General features: G+C 37.3%; 1 protein-coding gene across 1 annotated transcript in view; it reads left to right on the top strand.

Moving 5' to 3' along the window:
* The window catches only part of LOC122089380 (kinesin-like protein KIN-7E, chloroplastic), a 30,493-nt gene extending 12,945 nt beyond the window's left edge, over positions 1-17,548 (top strand). Inside the window, exons 8-25 of the mRNA XM_042659063.1 lie at positions 488-566; positions 2,401-2,468; positions 4,824-4,886; positions 5,075-5,179; positions 6,254-6,358; positions 6,518-6,625; positions 6,713-6,859; positions 8,682-8,864; positions 9,050-9,220; positions 10,275-10,511; positions 12,100-12,240; positions 12,336-12,461; positions 13,865-13,915; positions 14,025-14,072; positions 14,160-14,465; positions 14,593-15,342; positions 15,759-15,848; positions 17,482-17,548. Coding sequence (XP_042514997.1) covers positions 488-566; positions 2,401-2,468; positions 4,824-4,886; positions 5,075-5,179; positions 6,254-6,358; positions 6,518-6,625; positions 6,713-6,859; positions 8,682-8,864; positions 9,050-9,220; positions 10,275-10,511; positions 12,100-12,240; positions 12,336-12,461; positions 13,865-13,915; positions 14,025-14,072; positions 14,160-14,465; positions 14,593-15,342; positions 15,759-15,848; positions 17,482-17,502 — 2,799 coding nt within the window. The 3' untranslated portion in view covers positions 17,503-17,548. The remainder of the gene's footprint in view (positions 1-487; positions 567-2,400; positions 2,469-4,823; positions 4,887-5,074; positions 5,180-6,253; positions 6,359-6,517; positions 6,626-6,712; positions 6,860-8,681; positions 8,865-9,049; positions 9,221-10,274; positions 10,512-12,099; positions 12,241-12,335; positions 12,462-13,864; positions 13,916-14,024; positions 14,073-14,159; positions 14,466-14,592; positions 15,343-15,758; positions 15,849-17,481) is intronic.
* The last annotated feature ends 277 nt before the right edge of the window (positions 17,549-17,825 follow it).

The following is a 17,825-nucleotide window of genomic DNA, read 5'->3' as shown; positions in this document are numbered from 1 at the left end:
TCTAGTTGGAGCTGGAGATAGGCCTAACAAGTTCCCAAAAAGGATGCTAGGGTCTGAAGTAGCCCCATTTAGACATGAATTCCCACTTATAATCGCAGGTAGAACCGTAGAAGATATAGCATGCTGATGTATATATGTAATTGTAAGCATGTCTCTTCTTGACAGTTTATTATTGATACACTTTGTAGCCTATTGGTGAAGTCTCTGCAGGCTAAAATATCAAAATAGGCAAAAGGTATAGGTAAAAGGTAGGATTAAAGATTGGTTGTTGTGAAGCACTTTGCTGATATCCTCAATATCCCCCTCAGCAACACCCGTGGGAGATCTTGTTTGACTCAGAATGTTCCTCTTATGAGACTCATTTTTTCACTTATCTCCCCCCTTTTTCCTTGTTCCAGCTAGAACCATCGAACATTCCCCTTATTTCTTCAGAATATTATTATTTTTTTCTTGTTATTTGAATGTGTCTAGTGTTTTTGGTTGGCAGGGAACCTATGTTGAGGGAATTAAAGAGGAAGTTGTTCTGTCACCTGCTCATGCCCTTTCTTTGATAGCATCTGGGGAAGGTACTTAACTTTGGTTTCACTACTGCAACATGGAACATCTCATCTATCCATTGATGGTATTCATTCTTATTCATAAGGAGTCACTCATCTTTATTTCGATAGCCATTTGTATATCTGCTTCATTCCTTGAGTATTTTCTCAAGGAAAATCTATGATCCTTCTAAGCTGTGGGAAGTAAAACTGGTGCCGATCTAATGGTCCAGCATGCAAGATTGAAAGCTGGTAGAGAATAGGGGTAGGGGCTGGACAACTTGGGGTCAGATTTGGCTCAGTCTAATCCTGCTGTGTTGGTGTTTGAATGATGATGCTGAATGTTGAAGATAGTATGATAACTTTGGCAAGTTAGAGTCCTATTAGTTCCTCATTGTAGGAGTCTCACCTAAGCCTTTTTGAGTCGCACAAGAAAATACTCAGATAGTATGCTTGAAAATTTGTTGGTTGCCTTTGAGAGCAGCCAGAATTTGCATTATATAGAGGTGGAAATCTTGAGTACAACACAATAACATCAAAGAGACTGTTAGATTCCAAAACCTCTTCGGAATTTCCCATACATAGATAATAAATCATAGACATTGAAAACTGCCCCTAAGACATAGAAAACTGAAAATGGGAAGGTACTTAATGCTACCTTGGAAAATGAAAAAGGGATATGGACTCTAACTAAGCTAATGAAATAAATTTCTTTTTCCTACTTTCTACCCATAATTTAGGCCCATTAAAGTGGCCTATTACAAAGAGAACCAATGGGAACAAAGGCCCAATACCTACATAATCCAACCCAAGGCTTATTTCCAATAAAATAAGCCCTCAAGGTAACTTATCTGCATAAAAAAACCCTTTGACGTGTGACTGTATGAGTTCGGGCATGCTGTACAAGTCTACTTCTAATATGTCGTGAGAGTCAGAAGAAGCGAGCATAAATCTTCTCCATCCCTTTTCTCTTCCCACTTGTTGCCCCCTTGTTATATCTGGATTGGGTATTCGGGTCCTTTAAGTTGCAGCATTAGGTGCTAGTGCTGTAGATAGTGACAGAGGTGATCTTTTGATTGGTAAGGTGGTGTTGTTGGGGCTGTGGGAGGTTGGGGTGTCATTGTATATGTTTTGTCATCACCTCTCTTTCCATCTTGGCCTCTTGTTTCCTTCCTAACTTTTGCTTTGTTGTATATTCCCACATGCTTCAAAGTAATGAACCTTTAAGAGAAACAAATGTAGTTCCTTGAGAATGCTCTAGTTTTTCATTCAAAATCTGTATCTATATTTACCTAGTTTTTGGTTAAGAACATTAGGGGGGATTCTCTATCACTGTCTCTTGCCCTAAGCTGGTTCAATTAATAAATGGACCTTTATTGGTTTTGTTCTGCTAGCTTGATTGTTAAATTGGTTGGGCTTTCACATGGTCCTGGACCCTAAGGGCTAGCTTAACTGCAGCCCGGCCAATGCCTCTCTTATTGCCTGCCTAATTCATCTTGCATTATAAATCCGAGCTGATGAGGGTAACAAGATTAAGCTAATATTATGTTTTTTTTATGTGGGTTTTCAACCTGGCTGATCATACGTGCTGGGCATGCTTATATCCCTGTTCTTTTGTAATCGGACAGTTTGGGCAGGAATGTTGCTTGAAAGTTGAAACACCCAAGATCAAGCATCGGAACACACCCAACTGAGATTTATGAAATGCTGGTTTCCTGTTTGCTTTATTTCTTTAGATGATTTCTTGATAATTGATGTTTCTTATACCATTTTCTGTAACTTCTCAGTTTCTGTTCTTTGTGCAGTTATTTCTTGTTTTCACATTTTAGCTCTTATTGACTTGTGTTTTATTATGTTGTTACAGAGCACAGACACGTGGGTTCTAATAATTTTAATTTACTTAGCAGTCGGAGCCATACTATTTTCACCTTGGTAATGATCCTGATTTCGATGTGATTTGAGTTTCAGACATTTTCTGCTGTATTCATGCTTGATTATGAATGATTTTTCATATCCATATCAACTTTTTTCTATATTTCCTTAAAAGTTCATATGGGCTAGAATAAGAAAAGATGTTTCTGGAACTTTCTAATCTTAGTTCTTCTTTGGTGATTGAGTATCAATCAATCTTACTCTATTCATTGTTGACGATGATGGTCATGGCTTTTTTTTTTTCCTTTTAGTAGTTCATATTGCACATTGAATGAGGCAAAATATATGTCCTCGAATATGTCTCTTTGGTTTAATCTTAAATTCATGCAGAATACTCGATGCCCCTGTGAGTGCATGTTTTTGTTGTTACTAGAATGATAAATAAATATCAATTTAATAGCCACTCACACAACTTTTAACAAAATAACCCTACAGAGAGAGATTAGGGCCAAATAATAAAGAATACAGAAACGAAGGAATAATTGCTACTTAAAAAAAGAAAGGAAACAAAGAATAACTACTAGAATCAATCGTTGCACTCATCCCATTTTTTCTTCATCATGACACCAGCAGCTATATGTTCAGGGGTTTACTCTGTTGGGGGATTGTACTTGGAGGGGTCCTAGATGTGGCATCTAATGTGAGTCTTTCTTTCAATGTGTGCGGGGAGGGGGCCGGAGGGAGGGGAATAATTTACTCTTTAATGATAAAAAAGGACATACTATGCTAGTAGTTCAAAGTACTACAACTATCACCATAGCATAGTTGTCAAGGTGTCTAGGCTACCCAAGGCGTTGAGGGGGCATAGACGCAAGGTTTTGGAGGGTGCCTAGATGCAAGGCGAAACCAACAAAGTGACTAGACTAAGGTATCCAAGTGCCTGCCTAGGAGACCAATGTCCAAGGCAACCAAGGTGTTTGGATGCCTAGGCGACACCTTGATAATTATGCACCACAGGGGAATCAGCTCAATGAGTTAGCCCATAACAATTACAACCAGCATAAAATACTATACAGATGATGAAGGGGTGCTATCACCAAAACAAAGTCTAGGCCGAACTGCCAAACCGCACCTTGTCTCATCAAGTCTTCAGGAATCTCTTTACTCTTTAGCACTTCTAGGCATCGCCGCATCATATACAATTCACCTCAGAAATTAGATGCTGAATGGGCCTTATAAGCTGAGCATCGTGCCATGGTTCCTCTGATATTTTTCATCCAACACATTACATTTGCTGAAGCTCTTTCTCCTATTGCATTGATGCACCCCTTTTGCTCAACAACTCTACCCCTACTTCGGATTGAGCTTCATCCATCTCTTCTGCATGGTCATGATGATGATGAATAATTTCCACGATGATAACGGACTGAAGTAAAGGATCTGCCGGCAACTCTGAAATCAATTCTTTCCATTGATTATGTGAAGCAAGCAATCAGTAGAAACTTTGACGATCATCACTGCAAGTGCATCATGATAAGCTTGATTGATCCTCTATCATTTCTGTTTTGTTGACGTGATATTTCTTGTCGTGTCTCACTAGCCGAAGAGCATTATCAAACTGGCAGTTGATATGTTCAAGGTCCATTGTTTGGTGATTGTTCATTTTTGCCTTCTGCTTAGCATAGGAAAAGGATATTTCTTCTTTGTTCAAATTTGAGGCATCAACATGGATTGTTTGAAATAAATCCAGTTCACTTGGACTGCTACAATTTGAGGGGGAGGGAGACTTCCTACAAACATTTTGTGCCCATCAATTCTGCTTTTGTCTTTGACTCTCGTCGTTTCCTCAATTGGGCGAGAAAAACCCTACAGCACTGCCATCCCAATGTCTAATAACACCTCAATTCTTGAAGGCAGGAATTCCCTGATTAACACTGGATCTCGGATGAGTTGTTCATACTGTTGTGTGCCTAGTTTGGCAAATTGGCCTCATTAAAGGTGGAATATATTATATGGTTGATATGCGGGGCCTTGTTTCCTGTGGTAACTTTACTACTGATTCATTGCCTGTTGTTTTGGATCTGTGCTTTTATTTTGGTTTGGCTCAGTTTTTTGCTCGGACCTCTTCTCTTTTTTCCCTTCAAACTCCCAATGAGCTACTTCTGTTGCAACTTTCTTCTGTTTACTATAACTTCACTATTTCCAATCCAGAGGAAAGAAAAAGTCCAACTTGGTTAATGATTTCCTGTATCTTAATGACAAAAAGATTCTAGATTACATTCTCTGGTTAATTAGGTGTTCTTTTAGTATTCTGTATGTTCTTATTTAATTAAATTTGATGCTTTTATATTGGTTCTTTCTAACAAGTTTTATATACAGTAAGGAACTTACAAATATATATATTTTTTATATTAGACTATTGAAAGCAGCCCATGCAGTGAAAATCAAGGGGAAGAAGATGTGTCCTTGTCTCAATTGGTAAATCTTTCTTGTATCAGTCAATTAATCTTTATGTATTTTTGTTGGTTCTTGGTCTAGTGGCTGTTTTAGGTTTTGCTTATGGTTTTCTATAATATAGTACGGTTATGCCATGAAGTTAGGATAGTTGGTGCCCTCACGCTAATTTTTTTACCTGGTCTTCTCAATAACTCATATTTCCTTTGCAGAACTTAATTGATCTAGCAGGCTCTGAAAGTTCTAAAACTGAAACAACTGGATTACGAAGAAAAGAAGGTTCATACATAAACAAAAGCTTACTTACGCTGGGGACTGTAAGTCATTGCTCCTTCTGTTTCTTTCTGTTTTAGTTTTTTGGTTTTCATGGCAATTTGTCTTTGGGGTCAGTCATCTGTTGATCAGGAAATTGGTTAAACTGTTATCTATTCATTGGATTAACATGCATGTTTACATTCTTTTTTTTTTCCTTTCAAGTTTGGTACTCGTGTTGTTTATAGATTTATTGGGCCCAAATAATATTGTTTCCTATACTGGGTGATTCATTTCTGTCGTCTTCTTTGTGCAATCCTATATTCCTATGTGGTTCTTTGTTACCTGTAAAAAAAGAAGCATTAATTTTTCACAAAAAGTTCTTTAGATTTATGTTTTTGTTTTCTAATGACCAATTGGAAACTAAAAAGGAGGTGTACCCAGTGCATGAGGCTCCTGCCACTGCGGGGTCTAGGGAGGGTCAGTGTGTCCAGCCTTAACCCCACTTCACGGAAAGGCTGTTTCCTGATCCGCGACCGCTAGGTCGCAATGGAGCAACCTTACCGTTCCTCTGAGGTCTGCCCTCTATTAGAAATGGAAACTGCATTATATTATTTCCCCACAGGATTCCTCTGCTATGGGGGATCACAATGTTTTTATATTGTTAAAGTGTCTAGGTACAATGTTTCTGGGCCAATGACTCATTCTTATGCTAACTGTAACCTAATCTCTTATTATAAATAAAGCTGGCCTCTGTCATATTAGACAAGCTTAATCATTCTTTCATATTTTATATTTCAACTTATATCTCCCCCATTAACTATTTCCATGACCAACATAGCTCCTCTTTGATCCCTTATCATAATGGCTGGTACAATATTATAGTAACTTCTGACAGATCTTGACCTTTGTAGTTTTAGAATTAGTGACAATAGAAAAATAATTCGACTTGATAATAACTCAACTTCCAATCTGTATATAGTAACTACAAAATCACATCAAGGTGTATGACAGGGTTTTTGCATTGTCCTAACTCCTAAGAGATTTTATTGAATGTACACCTGGTTGGTGATTAGATTGCCTTTGAGCAACTTTACTATCATTAAAAGTAGTGATTAAATGAGTCTACCTCCTTACAGGTGATTTCCAAACTAACAGATGGCAAAGCTACACATGTTCCTTATCGAGATTCAAAACTCACCCGTTTACTGCAGTCTTCTCTTAGTGGTCATGGACAGATTTCTGTGAGTTTCTTGTCATTAAATTTCTTTCTTCATAAAATCATTTCTTCATTTGTACTGTTTTCATAGGCCAGTGGAAGATGGGAAGCAGATTGATTTAGGAATGTAGTATTGCTGCTTTTTCCGTGACAGAATCTTTCTTCTCTGAACTCTCATTTGTAGCTTATCTGTACCGTGACTCCTGCTTCTAGCAGTAGTGAAGAGACTCATAATACACTAAAATTTGCACATCGGAGCAAGCACGTGGAAATTAAAGCATCTCAGAATAAGGTAAGTTTTTAAGTTAGTGGCATATGTGAAATTTGACCATGATCATGGGCCGCTGGATTAATTAATTCTAACATGTTGTACTTTTAGATCATGGATGAGAAGTCTCTCATTAAAAAGTATCAGAGGGAAATTTCCAACTTAAAGCAAGAGCTTCAGCAATTAAAGCGTGGTATGATGGAAAAACCATATCTAATTGCGTCTAGCCAAGATGATCTTGTTAATTTGAAACTTCAGGTTCGTGCTAAAAATGTTACTGAATTGATTGATATTTGCCCGCACTGATTATTTGAAATTTTAACTTACTGATTTTATCATCTGTAACGACTATTAATTGTGTTATGCTTCATACTATCTGCTCCCATGGCATACAAGAGGAACTGAAATTTGAAATCCCCTTTCGATTAGTGAAAATTTATTTTATTGGATAGAAGAGCCAAATGAAGAGGAGGTTGATGTTACTCACCCCCCCCCCCCCCCTTTTCCCCTCTAATCCTATAAGAGAAAAGACAAATCTTCAAAATCCCTAGAATTCTTACAAGTCTAGGGATTATAACTGGTTGTAGCCTCTGCAGAAGCTGGAGGTTTCCCCATATATTTAATTTTGGTGAAGGTTTTCCTATATGTTATTAACTAGGTTATAATTATCAAACTTTTCACATTCTAGGGCAGGTTAACGTGTTTACAAGTGTAGTTAGTTTGACGGGTAGAGCACTTTTTAATGTGAATTCCTACTTTCAGTAGAAGGTTTTTGCCAGACATCTACTTGGTTTCTATTGATCACGATGGTGTGAGTGTCCCTATCGTTATGTGTTTATGTTTCCTTGGTTATTTTAGTTTCCTAGTCAGTTTATTTTACCTAATTAGTTTTATGTTTTCTTATTAGTTTGTGATTAGAATTGTACTCTAAGCAGGATTCTTACTCTCTCTCTCTTTTTATTTTATTTTATATATATATATATATATTTATATATAGGTCTTACTTAAGACTCTGTTAGCTATTAGCTAATATTATAAAGGGCAAGTGTTTTCTGGGTGGGAATGCCCCCACACAGGGGCGCCCCCCCCCCCCCCCAAGAAGGGGCACGGGGGTCATTTTATGCCCCCCTCCCCCGTGTCTGGGCATAGGGGGCAGCTCCTACCCAGAAAACTTTGTCCCTATTGTAAATGAAGGAGGGAGGACCACGATAGATCACAATCTGAATCTATCGTGGTTCAGTTGTTTTCTTCTCATTTTCTTCCATTGCCTCTCTCTCTCTCTCTCTCTCATCTTCAGGCATTGATTGTTGACTGGTTATTGGTTTGTCTTTAGTTAATTGTGGTGTGCATAAATGGAGCAGGATGTGGAGTATCTTTAGCTTGATACAAAAAGTAGATTTGTGATGGATTTGTAGCCACTCATTACTCTGCAAGTTTTGGAGTTCTTTGGGATGCAATATTTCTCTTGCTTCACTAGTATTTCAGTATTCTCAGTCCAGACTTACCAAAGCGACGGAAATTTCAATGAATTTTACTGATTTTTGCTGAATGTTGACCTCAAATTATGTTGGTTACCCTTTTTCAAATCCATCTACATTATGAACATGCAACTGTTAAAACACCAATCATACTCCGGCCAAAGTTTTATGTCATACTATCAGATGAGTTCGTGCTTATTCCCACGTGCACTTCTTGTGTGGTATCTGGACTTGTGTTCTTGGATTGTTGATCTCTTTTTATTTCTTATCCTGCCTATCATGTGATGTTAGCTTAAATAGTTGTTTCAAAAATTTTCTCTTAGGATATTTCTTGAATCTGGTATATTCACTACTTGTTGCATCCTTATGCTTTTTTACTTGGCTTTGGATGATTAATTCTTAAGATATTTTCTCTGTACCAAATGCCCTCAAGTATCATAAAGCCATGTTTATTCAATTTACTTCTCAGAAACCAAATTCTTCTTGACACTATGATATTGCATGTATGGGACCTATTTGAATGGTTTGATGTAGTGCACTTCAAAGATGATTTGTTGGTGTCTTCATTACACTATTTTAAATCCTTTCTTTTGGTTTCGCAGCTGGAAGCTGGTCAAGTTAAATTGCAGTCAAGATTGGAAGAGGAGGAACAGGCTAAGTCTGCTTTGATGGGAAGAATTCAACGATTGACAAAGCTAATCTTGGTTTCCACTAAGAATTCAATATCATCAAATATTCCTCAAAAGGCTGGCTATAGACGAAGGCACTCTTTTGGAGAAGATGAGGTGCTTGATTTTCTGAACTATACAGAATGATTTCTTTCTCTATGAGATCCATACATACTTCGAGAAATTCACTTATGGATATCACATTTCTTCCTATCCAAATTGCATCCATCTTCTTTTCTTTTCTTTATTTAATTTTTTTCATATTTGATTTTACATTCTACTATGGTGCATTGTTGATGCAGCTAGCATATTTGCCAGATAGAAAGCGGGAATACATGTTGGATGATGACACCGTTAGCCTCGATTCAGAATTTTCTGCTGAAGGAAGATGTGATTTCAGTAATTTAGATGAGTTGGCTAAAGATGACAGAAAAAACAAAAGACGTGGAATGCTCGGCTGGTTTAAACTGAGGGTAATTTCTCTGCTGTATTCAACCACCTTTCACCCCTTAGAGGAGAACAATTTTTTTTTTTTGGGGTGGGGTGGGGGGTTGTGGCAAGGACGTAGAAAGGGGGTTTATAACATCTTCTTTAGAATTCCCCCTTAATTTCTCTCTTTACCTCTCTATCTATTTGCCCATGTAAATGTCTATCTATCTATCTCTGTTAGTAAGGACGCCAGGGGGTAGCCAAGTTGGCAAGGGACCTTCGCCTCAGGAATTGTGTGGTTCTGAGTTTGACTACTCTTACCCCTACCCCCCCCAATAAAAAAAAAAAAGCTCAAAGAATTAAAATACCGTACCACATAGATAATAAAGGAGGACCAGATTTTGGATTGGGCCTGCATTAAGTTCCCATAGTGGTGCTTTGTGAATCCCCGCCATTACTAGGGAACCCATGTTTAGAGCAGATGAATAAATACCGCAAGGCCAAAAAAGTGTGGAATTTACTTAAGGAGGCTTATCCTTCCCTTCTTCAACATCCCTCCCGAGGAAAATTCCTCAATAATTTCACATCTTTTTGTCACATCTTCTAAATCGTTATGCCTATAAATTGATTGGGAAAAATAAAAAAGGAACCATCAGGCAGACCCCAATTAGTTGCCATAAGGCATATTTCTGTCAGTTGAGTCACTAAGGAATTAGGGAGTTTGCTTTTGGCTACTGCGGTTGAGATAGAACCTCCATTGTTGATAAATACATATCATATATAAAGGGAGGATACTTTTATTTTTCCTCTCTTAATATTTTAGCTTGGCTTCACCGTACAATTCAAAGTTTGGAATTTGGTTTCTTTTATATTCTCTGGGTTCAACAATTTGGCATCATATATTTGTTATTAGTTTATTCCCCTGAGAATGTTTCTTATAAACTCATGCTTAATCATTAGCCTTATTTCTCCCTCCCAACCCCCAACTGCTTTGTCTTATTTCCTTTGTATTTTCAGTCTGTGTTGGAGCTGATCTTTCATTGCCTAACTGATTGGGACTCTTGAACACTTGTTTATGTTTAACAACTTCTTGTGCAGAAGCCTGAGCACCATAGTGGATTATCACCTAGAGCTGATAGTGAAACCTCTGCTAGTGATTCACCTGCATCTTCCAGACCATCGCAACACAAATTTCTACAAAATGACTTGAAGGAAGGGAGGCGAAAATCAGTGAGTAGAAGAGGTGATGATCTTCCAATTGTTGACTCATTTCCAGAAAAAACCCAAGCAGGTGAACTGTTTAGTGCAACTGTTAGAGGGCGTCCACTGCCACCAGTGAGTGAAAACAACTCATTGTTAGTTTACCTTTTCTTTTCTTCTTCTTTTTCCCGGTACTGATAAATACGCTGGGGGAAGTCCCACAATATCTCATTTTCTGTCTTGTTTGCTTTTGAAAATTTTTTCGCTATGGTGCTTCTGGCTTCCTGTAATTTGGTATTTCTACCAAATCAGGCTTTACAAATTCTCATATATTTTTCCATTAATTTCTGTATTTTTTCTTGTGGCCATTGTGCTCTGTTGTGTGAAGTTTATTCAGTCACATAAACTAATGTAGTTCTGGTAATATACCCTAAGATACTCGGCAACTGCCTACATGAAGGAGCACACTTGTTTTACTTAAATCTACACTGTTGGAGCTTTTAGCTTTTGCCTTAAATTCTTTTGTGTGGTTTTAGCTTTACAGAAGTGTTGGACATGAATTCTAGGAATTCCCAATCAAATAATCTTTGTGGGTTCTTGAAATTTTCATGACAATCCATTTAATCACATGGCTAAGGATAGTAAAGTCATGGCCTCTAGCATTTTTCCTATGTGATGTCAATTATTTTTAATAAGGTAAATTATATTTATTCCTTGGTTATATGATCCATTGCAAATTTGGTTTGTAACAGTAGAGCTTTTCTGATTTTTGCTCCTTATTTTGTTCCACGATTATCAAGGCATTGGCTTTGTGTTTCCTTGGAACTGGCTAGGCATTTTGGGATAGTCAATAACCGATTGGGCTATTAGTAGGCAATTGTTGCCAATGTGCTGCTAGTTGATGGTTTGTGTCAAGTTGCTATTTTATCTAGTCGACCAAATTGTGTGCATCGAGAAAATATCTTGTATATTCTTTAATTTTTTTGGCATGACATGTTTGTAACATAATTTAAGATAATACATTGGGGTGTCACATCTGTGTGTTAGTGAATGATAATAAGTTTTATTGTAACTATGGGGATAGTGGTATACTGTTATTTGGGCTTCTAGCTTTCTTATGTTGTTGAAGGTTAATAATTTGTGTTTCTTTGGACTTTTGGCCACCAAAATATTTTTTACTGTACATTTTTTCTTTGCTCTCTCTCTCTCTCCCACCCTTTCCTGGTAGAATTTGATGGCTGATACCCATTTATTTACCAAGAGAAAAGCTTCACAAATATTTTTGGTGTCCACTTGTTATTGCCTTGGCATTGATTGACTGACACATCACATGGAGAGGCCCAAACACCTCGGTATCAACTAGTTGCTTTGACAACCTTGTTCTTGCTCTTTAAAAGATAGGCTTTGCTGATGGTGGATGGTGCTCAGGAGAAACTATTGGCCCTACAATTCTCTTTGGATTGTTTCAGATTGGTTGACTCAGCTTAACTACCTTAATAAAAAAAAGCTTTGAGTGCATATCTTTGGTTGTTGATTTGTTACATCATAGCATCAATAAGTTTTCTATGTAGTGTCTTTATCGTTTGCATTTGTATTGGCAGTTAAATCATCTTTCTTAGCATTTACAAATTGAGTTATATATGAACTTAAAATTGTATAAAGTAGATAGGTGCTTCTCCATATTGCATACGGGACTCTGATTCACTGAATGACATATTTACAGAGTGGGAGCACTATAACGGATCAAATGGATCTACTCCGCGAACAGGTAAAAATGTTGGCCGGAGAGGTAGCCTTGTGCACAAGCTCTTTGAAAAGACTGTCAGAGCAGGCAGCCAGCAACCCTGAAGATTTGCATCTTCAGGTATGCTAAAACTTTCTAGTGAGTTTTCTTCACTAAATGGACAAGGTGGTGAGTTTGAAAATTTGATATTTGTTGATGATTTTATTGGCTTCCAGGAAAATATGCTGAAGTTGAAGGATGATATCAGTGAAAAAAAACTTCAAATGCGTGTCCTTGAACAGCGGATGATTGGTTCAATTGAGGCAACTCCAAATGCGTTAAACAGTGTTGAAATGTCTCAGGTGACTGTTCCAAAGTGAATATATAGCCCTAACTGCTTCGTTCTAAAGAATGGCATGCAGAGTAGTGCTAAATTTCCATAAAAAATTCAGAGCTGAGATCATGGATGATGATAATTGCATGAATTGTTCCCTTTATACCAAATTTAAGTCTTTGCAAGCCTTGCATCTAGTTACATCTAGACAAGGTTGATGTTAATTAGCCAGCAATTTTTGAACATCTGGTCCATATTTATCTTGTGGCTACTTAATATTGATGGCGATCTTTTTAAATTCAAACCCGGACCAGGTATCGGATCATTCAGGCAAAAAGGTCAGTGGTCCAGCAATCCTGATGGTTTTTGAGTTTTGAATATATAAAATATGTTCTTGTTAAAGTTGTGATTAATACAGGGGTATTGATGTACTTTGCATATTTATTAATGGGAAAATCTTGTTGTAACCGAAGTTGGTGAAAAAAAAATTATAACTTTACTTCTTTTCCCAATACATATTCGTTCAATAAAAGGTAAATCCTTGTCTTTCACTTGCACTCGAAAAGCATGCAAGACAGTGACAGCTCTTGAGGGTGACATAATGATAAGTCACTTTCACAGTTTCACGTAATTTTGAAGACTTTTTTTTAAACCCTGACTTTTAGAACTTTTGGGAATAAGACAAAGGACAATTAAAAGAAGGTTACTAGTCATTTTACCACTTTGGTTACAACAAGATGCACCCTTTATTAATTAAGATATATAGCTGTGGGGTTGGGAGTAGGGTAACATACGACTCTGTTTCTTCTCCATCGATCTCTCTTGTTCTTCTCTTTTGTCAGTTCTGTTGATTTAAATGTCAGTGGCTTCTTGGGCGGTTGTGTTTCCATCAAGTGTGTTGTGGAAAGTTCTCAAGTTTGAACCCCATGACCCTTGCAAATCTGAAAAACAATATTTAAAATAAAGGAGAGGGATAGTTATGCCGCCAATATATGGTAAGCTAGCGGACAACACCAATGGGGGCACATGATGGGGTATCATTGAGGAAGGATATGGCGGTCATTTCAAAAAGGGGAAGAGAGAGAGTATACCGGTAGCATAATTAAGAAAATGGGTGCCAGCATACGGTATACTGGTGGCATACCCAACCTTTTCCCTTAAAATAATAATTTCCACCTTCTTTTGACAGTCCAAATGGTTCGAACTGTTTGACAGTCAAAATTGGACCGTCCTTTGACATTTAAACATTTCTTGAGGAAAGTCCAGTCAGCTAGTTGATACAGGCCAGCTCCTCAAAAAGGTTGACAGCTCATTCAATCCGAGTGCAGTGAGATCGTCTGGTCCTTAAGGCCACTGATTGACAACATCTTCTGTCTTGTAGTTTGTCCAATTCTAACTACTGATTTTAATAATTGAATTTATCTTCTGTAGGCTCTTTCCAAGCTTGCTATTCAGCTTAATGAGCAACTGTTTGAGCTTGAGGTTGGATAATTGTATTTTTGTTGGTTGCTTCTAACAATTTGATTAAAACTAAATTGTAATTATATTATGCTGATGTATCATTTTTTTGTTAATTTGTTGGATGTTGAAGATTAAATCGGCAGATAATAGAATTCTTCAGGAGCAGTTGCAGATGAAGGTGAGAATTACTACTGCCTGGTTCCTTCCCTTTCTCATTCTGGTTTATGGATACAATATAGTGACAATATTTTGCAATTTGTACCAGAACTCTGAGAATGCTGAGATGCAGGAAACCATCCTTTCGTTAAGGGAACAACTTAATTCTTTGTTGGATAAAAGCTCGTGTCATGTAAAACAAATTTCAGATAGTGAGGCTATTCCTCATGGGATCTGTTCAGTGGAGCCATCTCAAAGAAATGGAGAATGGGAGGATGAATTTGGTTCACATGACGAAACAAATGTTGATGAAAAGGAGCCCACATGTATTACAAGCTCAAATGGCATGTTATTCCAAGTAGACTCCAGAAGGTGCAACAGCAATATGTCTTTGAATGCTCAAGTTCTTATGCAGGTCAGTTACTTTATTTATTTATTGGCCTGGTTTGTATGATTGTATTTTTAACTACAGGCCATTGCTCTGCTATGCAATATCTCGTCAATTCTGCTGATTGACAGAAGTCTTACTCCTTATGATTTAGGCTGCTGAGATAGAAAACCTGAAGCAAGAGAAGGTGATACTGACTGAAGAGAAGGATGGCCTTGAAATTCACAGCCAAAAGCTAGCAGAGGAAGCTTCTTATGCAAAGGAGTTGGCATCAGCTGCAGCAGTGGAGCTTAAAAATTTAGCTGAAGAAGTAACCAGACTTTCATACCAAAATGCAAAGTTGACTGAGGACTTGGCTGAAGCCAAAGAGGCTCTTTGCAGATCTAATGGATGCAATAGGCACAAGCCATTTAATGCGAGGCAAGATCACAATAGTGGTGCCCAACTTGAATCATGTTTAAGAAAACCAGAGGATGGAGTTTTAGTTGAGAAGCTGCAAAAAGAGCTTTTGGAAAGTTGCCAGAGGGAAGCTTCTCTGGAGTCTGAATTATCTGGAAGAGATCATAAAGAAAATAAGCTGCAAAAAAGACTAGAAGAAGCAAGAATGCGTGAAGAAGAGTTGGAGAATGAGCTGGCAAATATGTGGGTGCTTGTTGCAAAGATGAAGAAGAATGGTTGTAGTTCCAAGGAAACCTCACCTGAGGGGTTACATGCATCCAATAAATCACACACGGGAATAGAAAATGGGTTTCCTTTATCTAATGGTCACTCAAGTAAAATGTTTAAATCAGTTGAAACTTGTAGGGACATGGATGAGTGGAGTACATTGGAGGGATTAAGAGTTGGCTACGAGAGAGAAAGGAGAAGGTGCAGAGAACTGGAAAGCATTATTTCCAGATTAAAGGTAGGCATTCTGTAAGCTGTGTGCAATGGTTTGTGTTATTCTTTCCTGGTATTTGATATACTGTTATATCCTCCTCCTATCTCATCTTTAGTTGGCTAGGAATGTTTTTTGTGTTCCATAGTTGAGTTTTCCTTTTTTATTTTATATTTGCCCCCTGGTTATGTTGGTGTTGGGAGCACGGCCACATATGTAACATGTAATGAACCGATGTTGAGGTATGTTAACCATTTTCTCGGTGAGTGCTTAATGTGTGGATTAGTTAGTCATGGTATTTCTGTTTTTCTTTTGGAGGGAACTGGGGAATGGTCATCCATGTTTTAATCATAAAAATTAAAGCTAACTGTGGCAACAGGAATGGACTAAAACAATCAAAAAGGTAAAATCACATGTTTTTACTCACATTCATATCTGTCCAGAGTGAAGATCTTCTTGGACTGGATATCAATGCTCTTGAAGAACTGCAGAACTTTCATGTGGAAGCAATTACTAAAATATGCCATGCAAAGGTAATTCTTTTCTTTTAGAGTCATGTTAATATTTGTATCCATCTTTTCTTCTTGTCCTGTTTAGATCAGGTATTAGGTGATGCATGACTCTGTTTCAATCATGCGCGTGACGCACAGATGAAAATTGTAATGCATGGGCATTGCTTTGTCACTGATTATGGCTTTGTGGGTCCTTTCAGACCAACTTGACCTCTGGATGTATGTTACACTGGTGCAGAGTAGTCAAACTTAATTCCCTATAACGTTATGCCTATAATGCATTTTTGTTGATTTAAAAAATACTTTGTGTCAGTACATTTATGTATGTGCACGCACACATGAGCGCGTGTGTGTGCAGGCAAAATTATAGATGTAAATTTGCATACGCATACATCTTTTACTTTCTTTATTCTCCTCTTTTTTAATGAGAAATTAATAAAGGGAGAATCTTATCATAACCAAAGTTGGTAAAAAAAAAGTTGTAACCTTATTTTTTTGCCCTTCTGGTAAAAGTAAAACACACTTATTCTTTCAATGAGCGTAAATTCATGTTGTTTCACACGTGTACTCAAAAAGCATGCAAGACAAATAACATTTAACAATGCCATAATGGTAAGTCACTTCAAATAATTTTGAAAACCCTCTTTTACCCTTTAAAAGATTTTTGGGAATAAGACAAGGGCCAACTAAAAGAAGGTTACAACTTTTCAATTCACCACTTTGGTTACAACAAGATGGACCATTAATTAATGATTGCATGAAAGCAAGGCAAGATATAATCAGTTGAGAGGCCAAAACTTGGTGAAGAGAAGTCTTCATCCTTCCATTTTATTGATTAGGGACCAATGTAAATTCTCACATCAACCCACTCTTAGCTTCGGACACCATAATGTTGATGTCCAAACTTGTAAGATCTGTTTCTTTGCATCTTGCAAACACTTATCATCCCATAAACAGTTGCACACAAAAAATTTGTCCTGATATCATGCTTAGCTGGTAAACCAACCCACTTTGGATATGATTTTTATTTTCGTCATGCCGAAGAGGATTTCCAAGAACTATGTCAGATTCAATGAGATGCTTGTTTTCTCCAACCGAGTAACAAAATCCCTGGTTCCTTTTATTTGAAAGATGGTGAGAATGAAATGAGGAAATGGAAACAAAAGAGTACACAAAGGTTCAGATTTATTTACAAGTGGTAAGAAAAATGACCTGGGTCCGAAAATGGGCTGATTTGGCTTTTAGATTCTTCTCTCTTTGCTGGCGACCTGAAGTTGACAGGTTAAGAATCCTAAATTATCTGCCATTCGAGTCTGCTAGACACAGTAGACAAAATCTGGGCTGTTTGGGTTCCTGATCGAGTAACTAGGTTATGCCTTCATCTTTGTAGGTTAGTTCTCTATATGAAACACTTAAGACTGGTGGAAAAGCCATGCCAATGGAGGAAAGGAGCTTCTATCCATTTGAAATGATGATTCTAAGGAACAATCAATTAGCAACAGCCATCACCATTAGAGGAGTATGTTGTTATGGTATAAATATGCTATTTGTCTGAGCCAAATTGACCATAAACACTAATCGCGAATGAATTATGCATATGATTCATATTTATCTCTATTTTTGGCTATATTAACCTTTACGTTTGCTTTTGTAGTTTGCAGATCCTGTCTTGTAGTTTGTTGCGTTGTCTCATCATTGGAGTGCTACACTATTTGAGTTTATGTATTATTTTTTTTTTCTGCAGATTGTGTATTATTTTCTCTTTATCATACTGAACAACATAATTAGATCTTCATGAGCATTAAATCTACTTCAACAACAAAAAAAAGAGCATTATATTTATACCTAAGTGCCATTTAGAACATTTTACTGTTGTTACATTACAAAGGTTTTATAATCTAAACAATCCCAAAAGTTTTTATGGGCATTGAACAGTTTGGGGGAGGAGGCAGGTTTAAGGTACAGGTATCGATATGTATGTACTGAGAGATGCAAGTT

Source organism: Macadamia integrifolia, chromosome 2 (genome assembly GCF_013358625.1).
Source record: "Macadamia integrifolia cultivar HAES 741 chromosome 2, SCU_Mint_v3, whole genome shotgun sequence".
NCBI lineage: Eukaryota > Viridiplantae > Streptophyta > Magnoliopsida > Proteales > Proteaceae > Macadamia > Macadamia integrifolia.
Note: the sequence above shows the minus strand (reverse complement) of the source record. Positions and strands in the feature narration are given on the sequence as shown.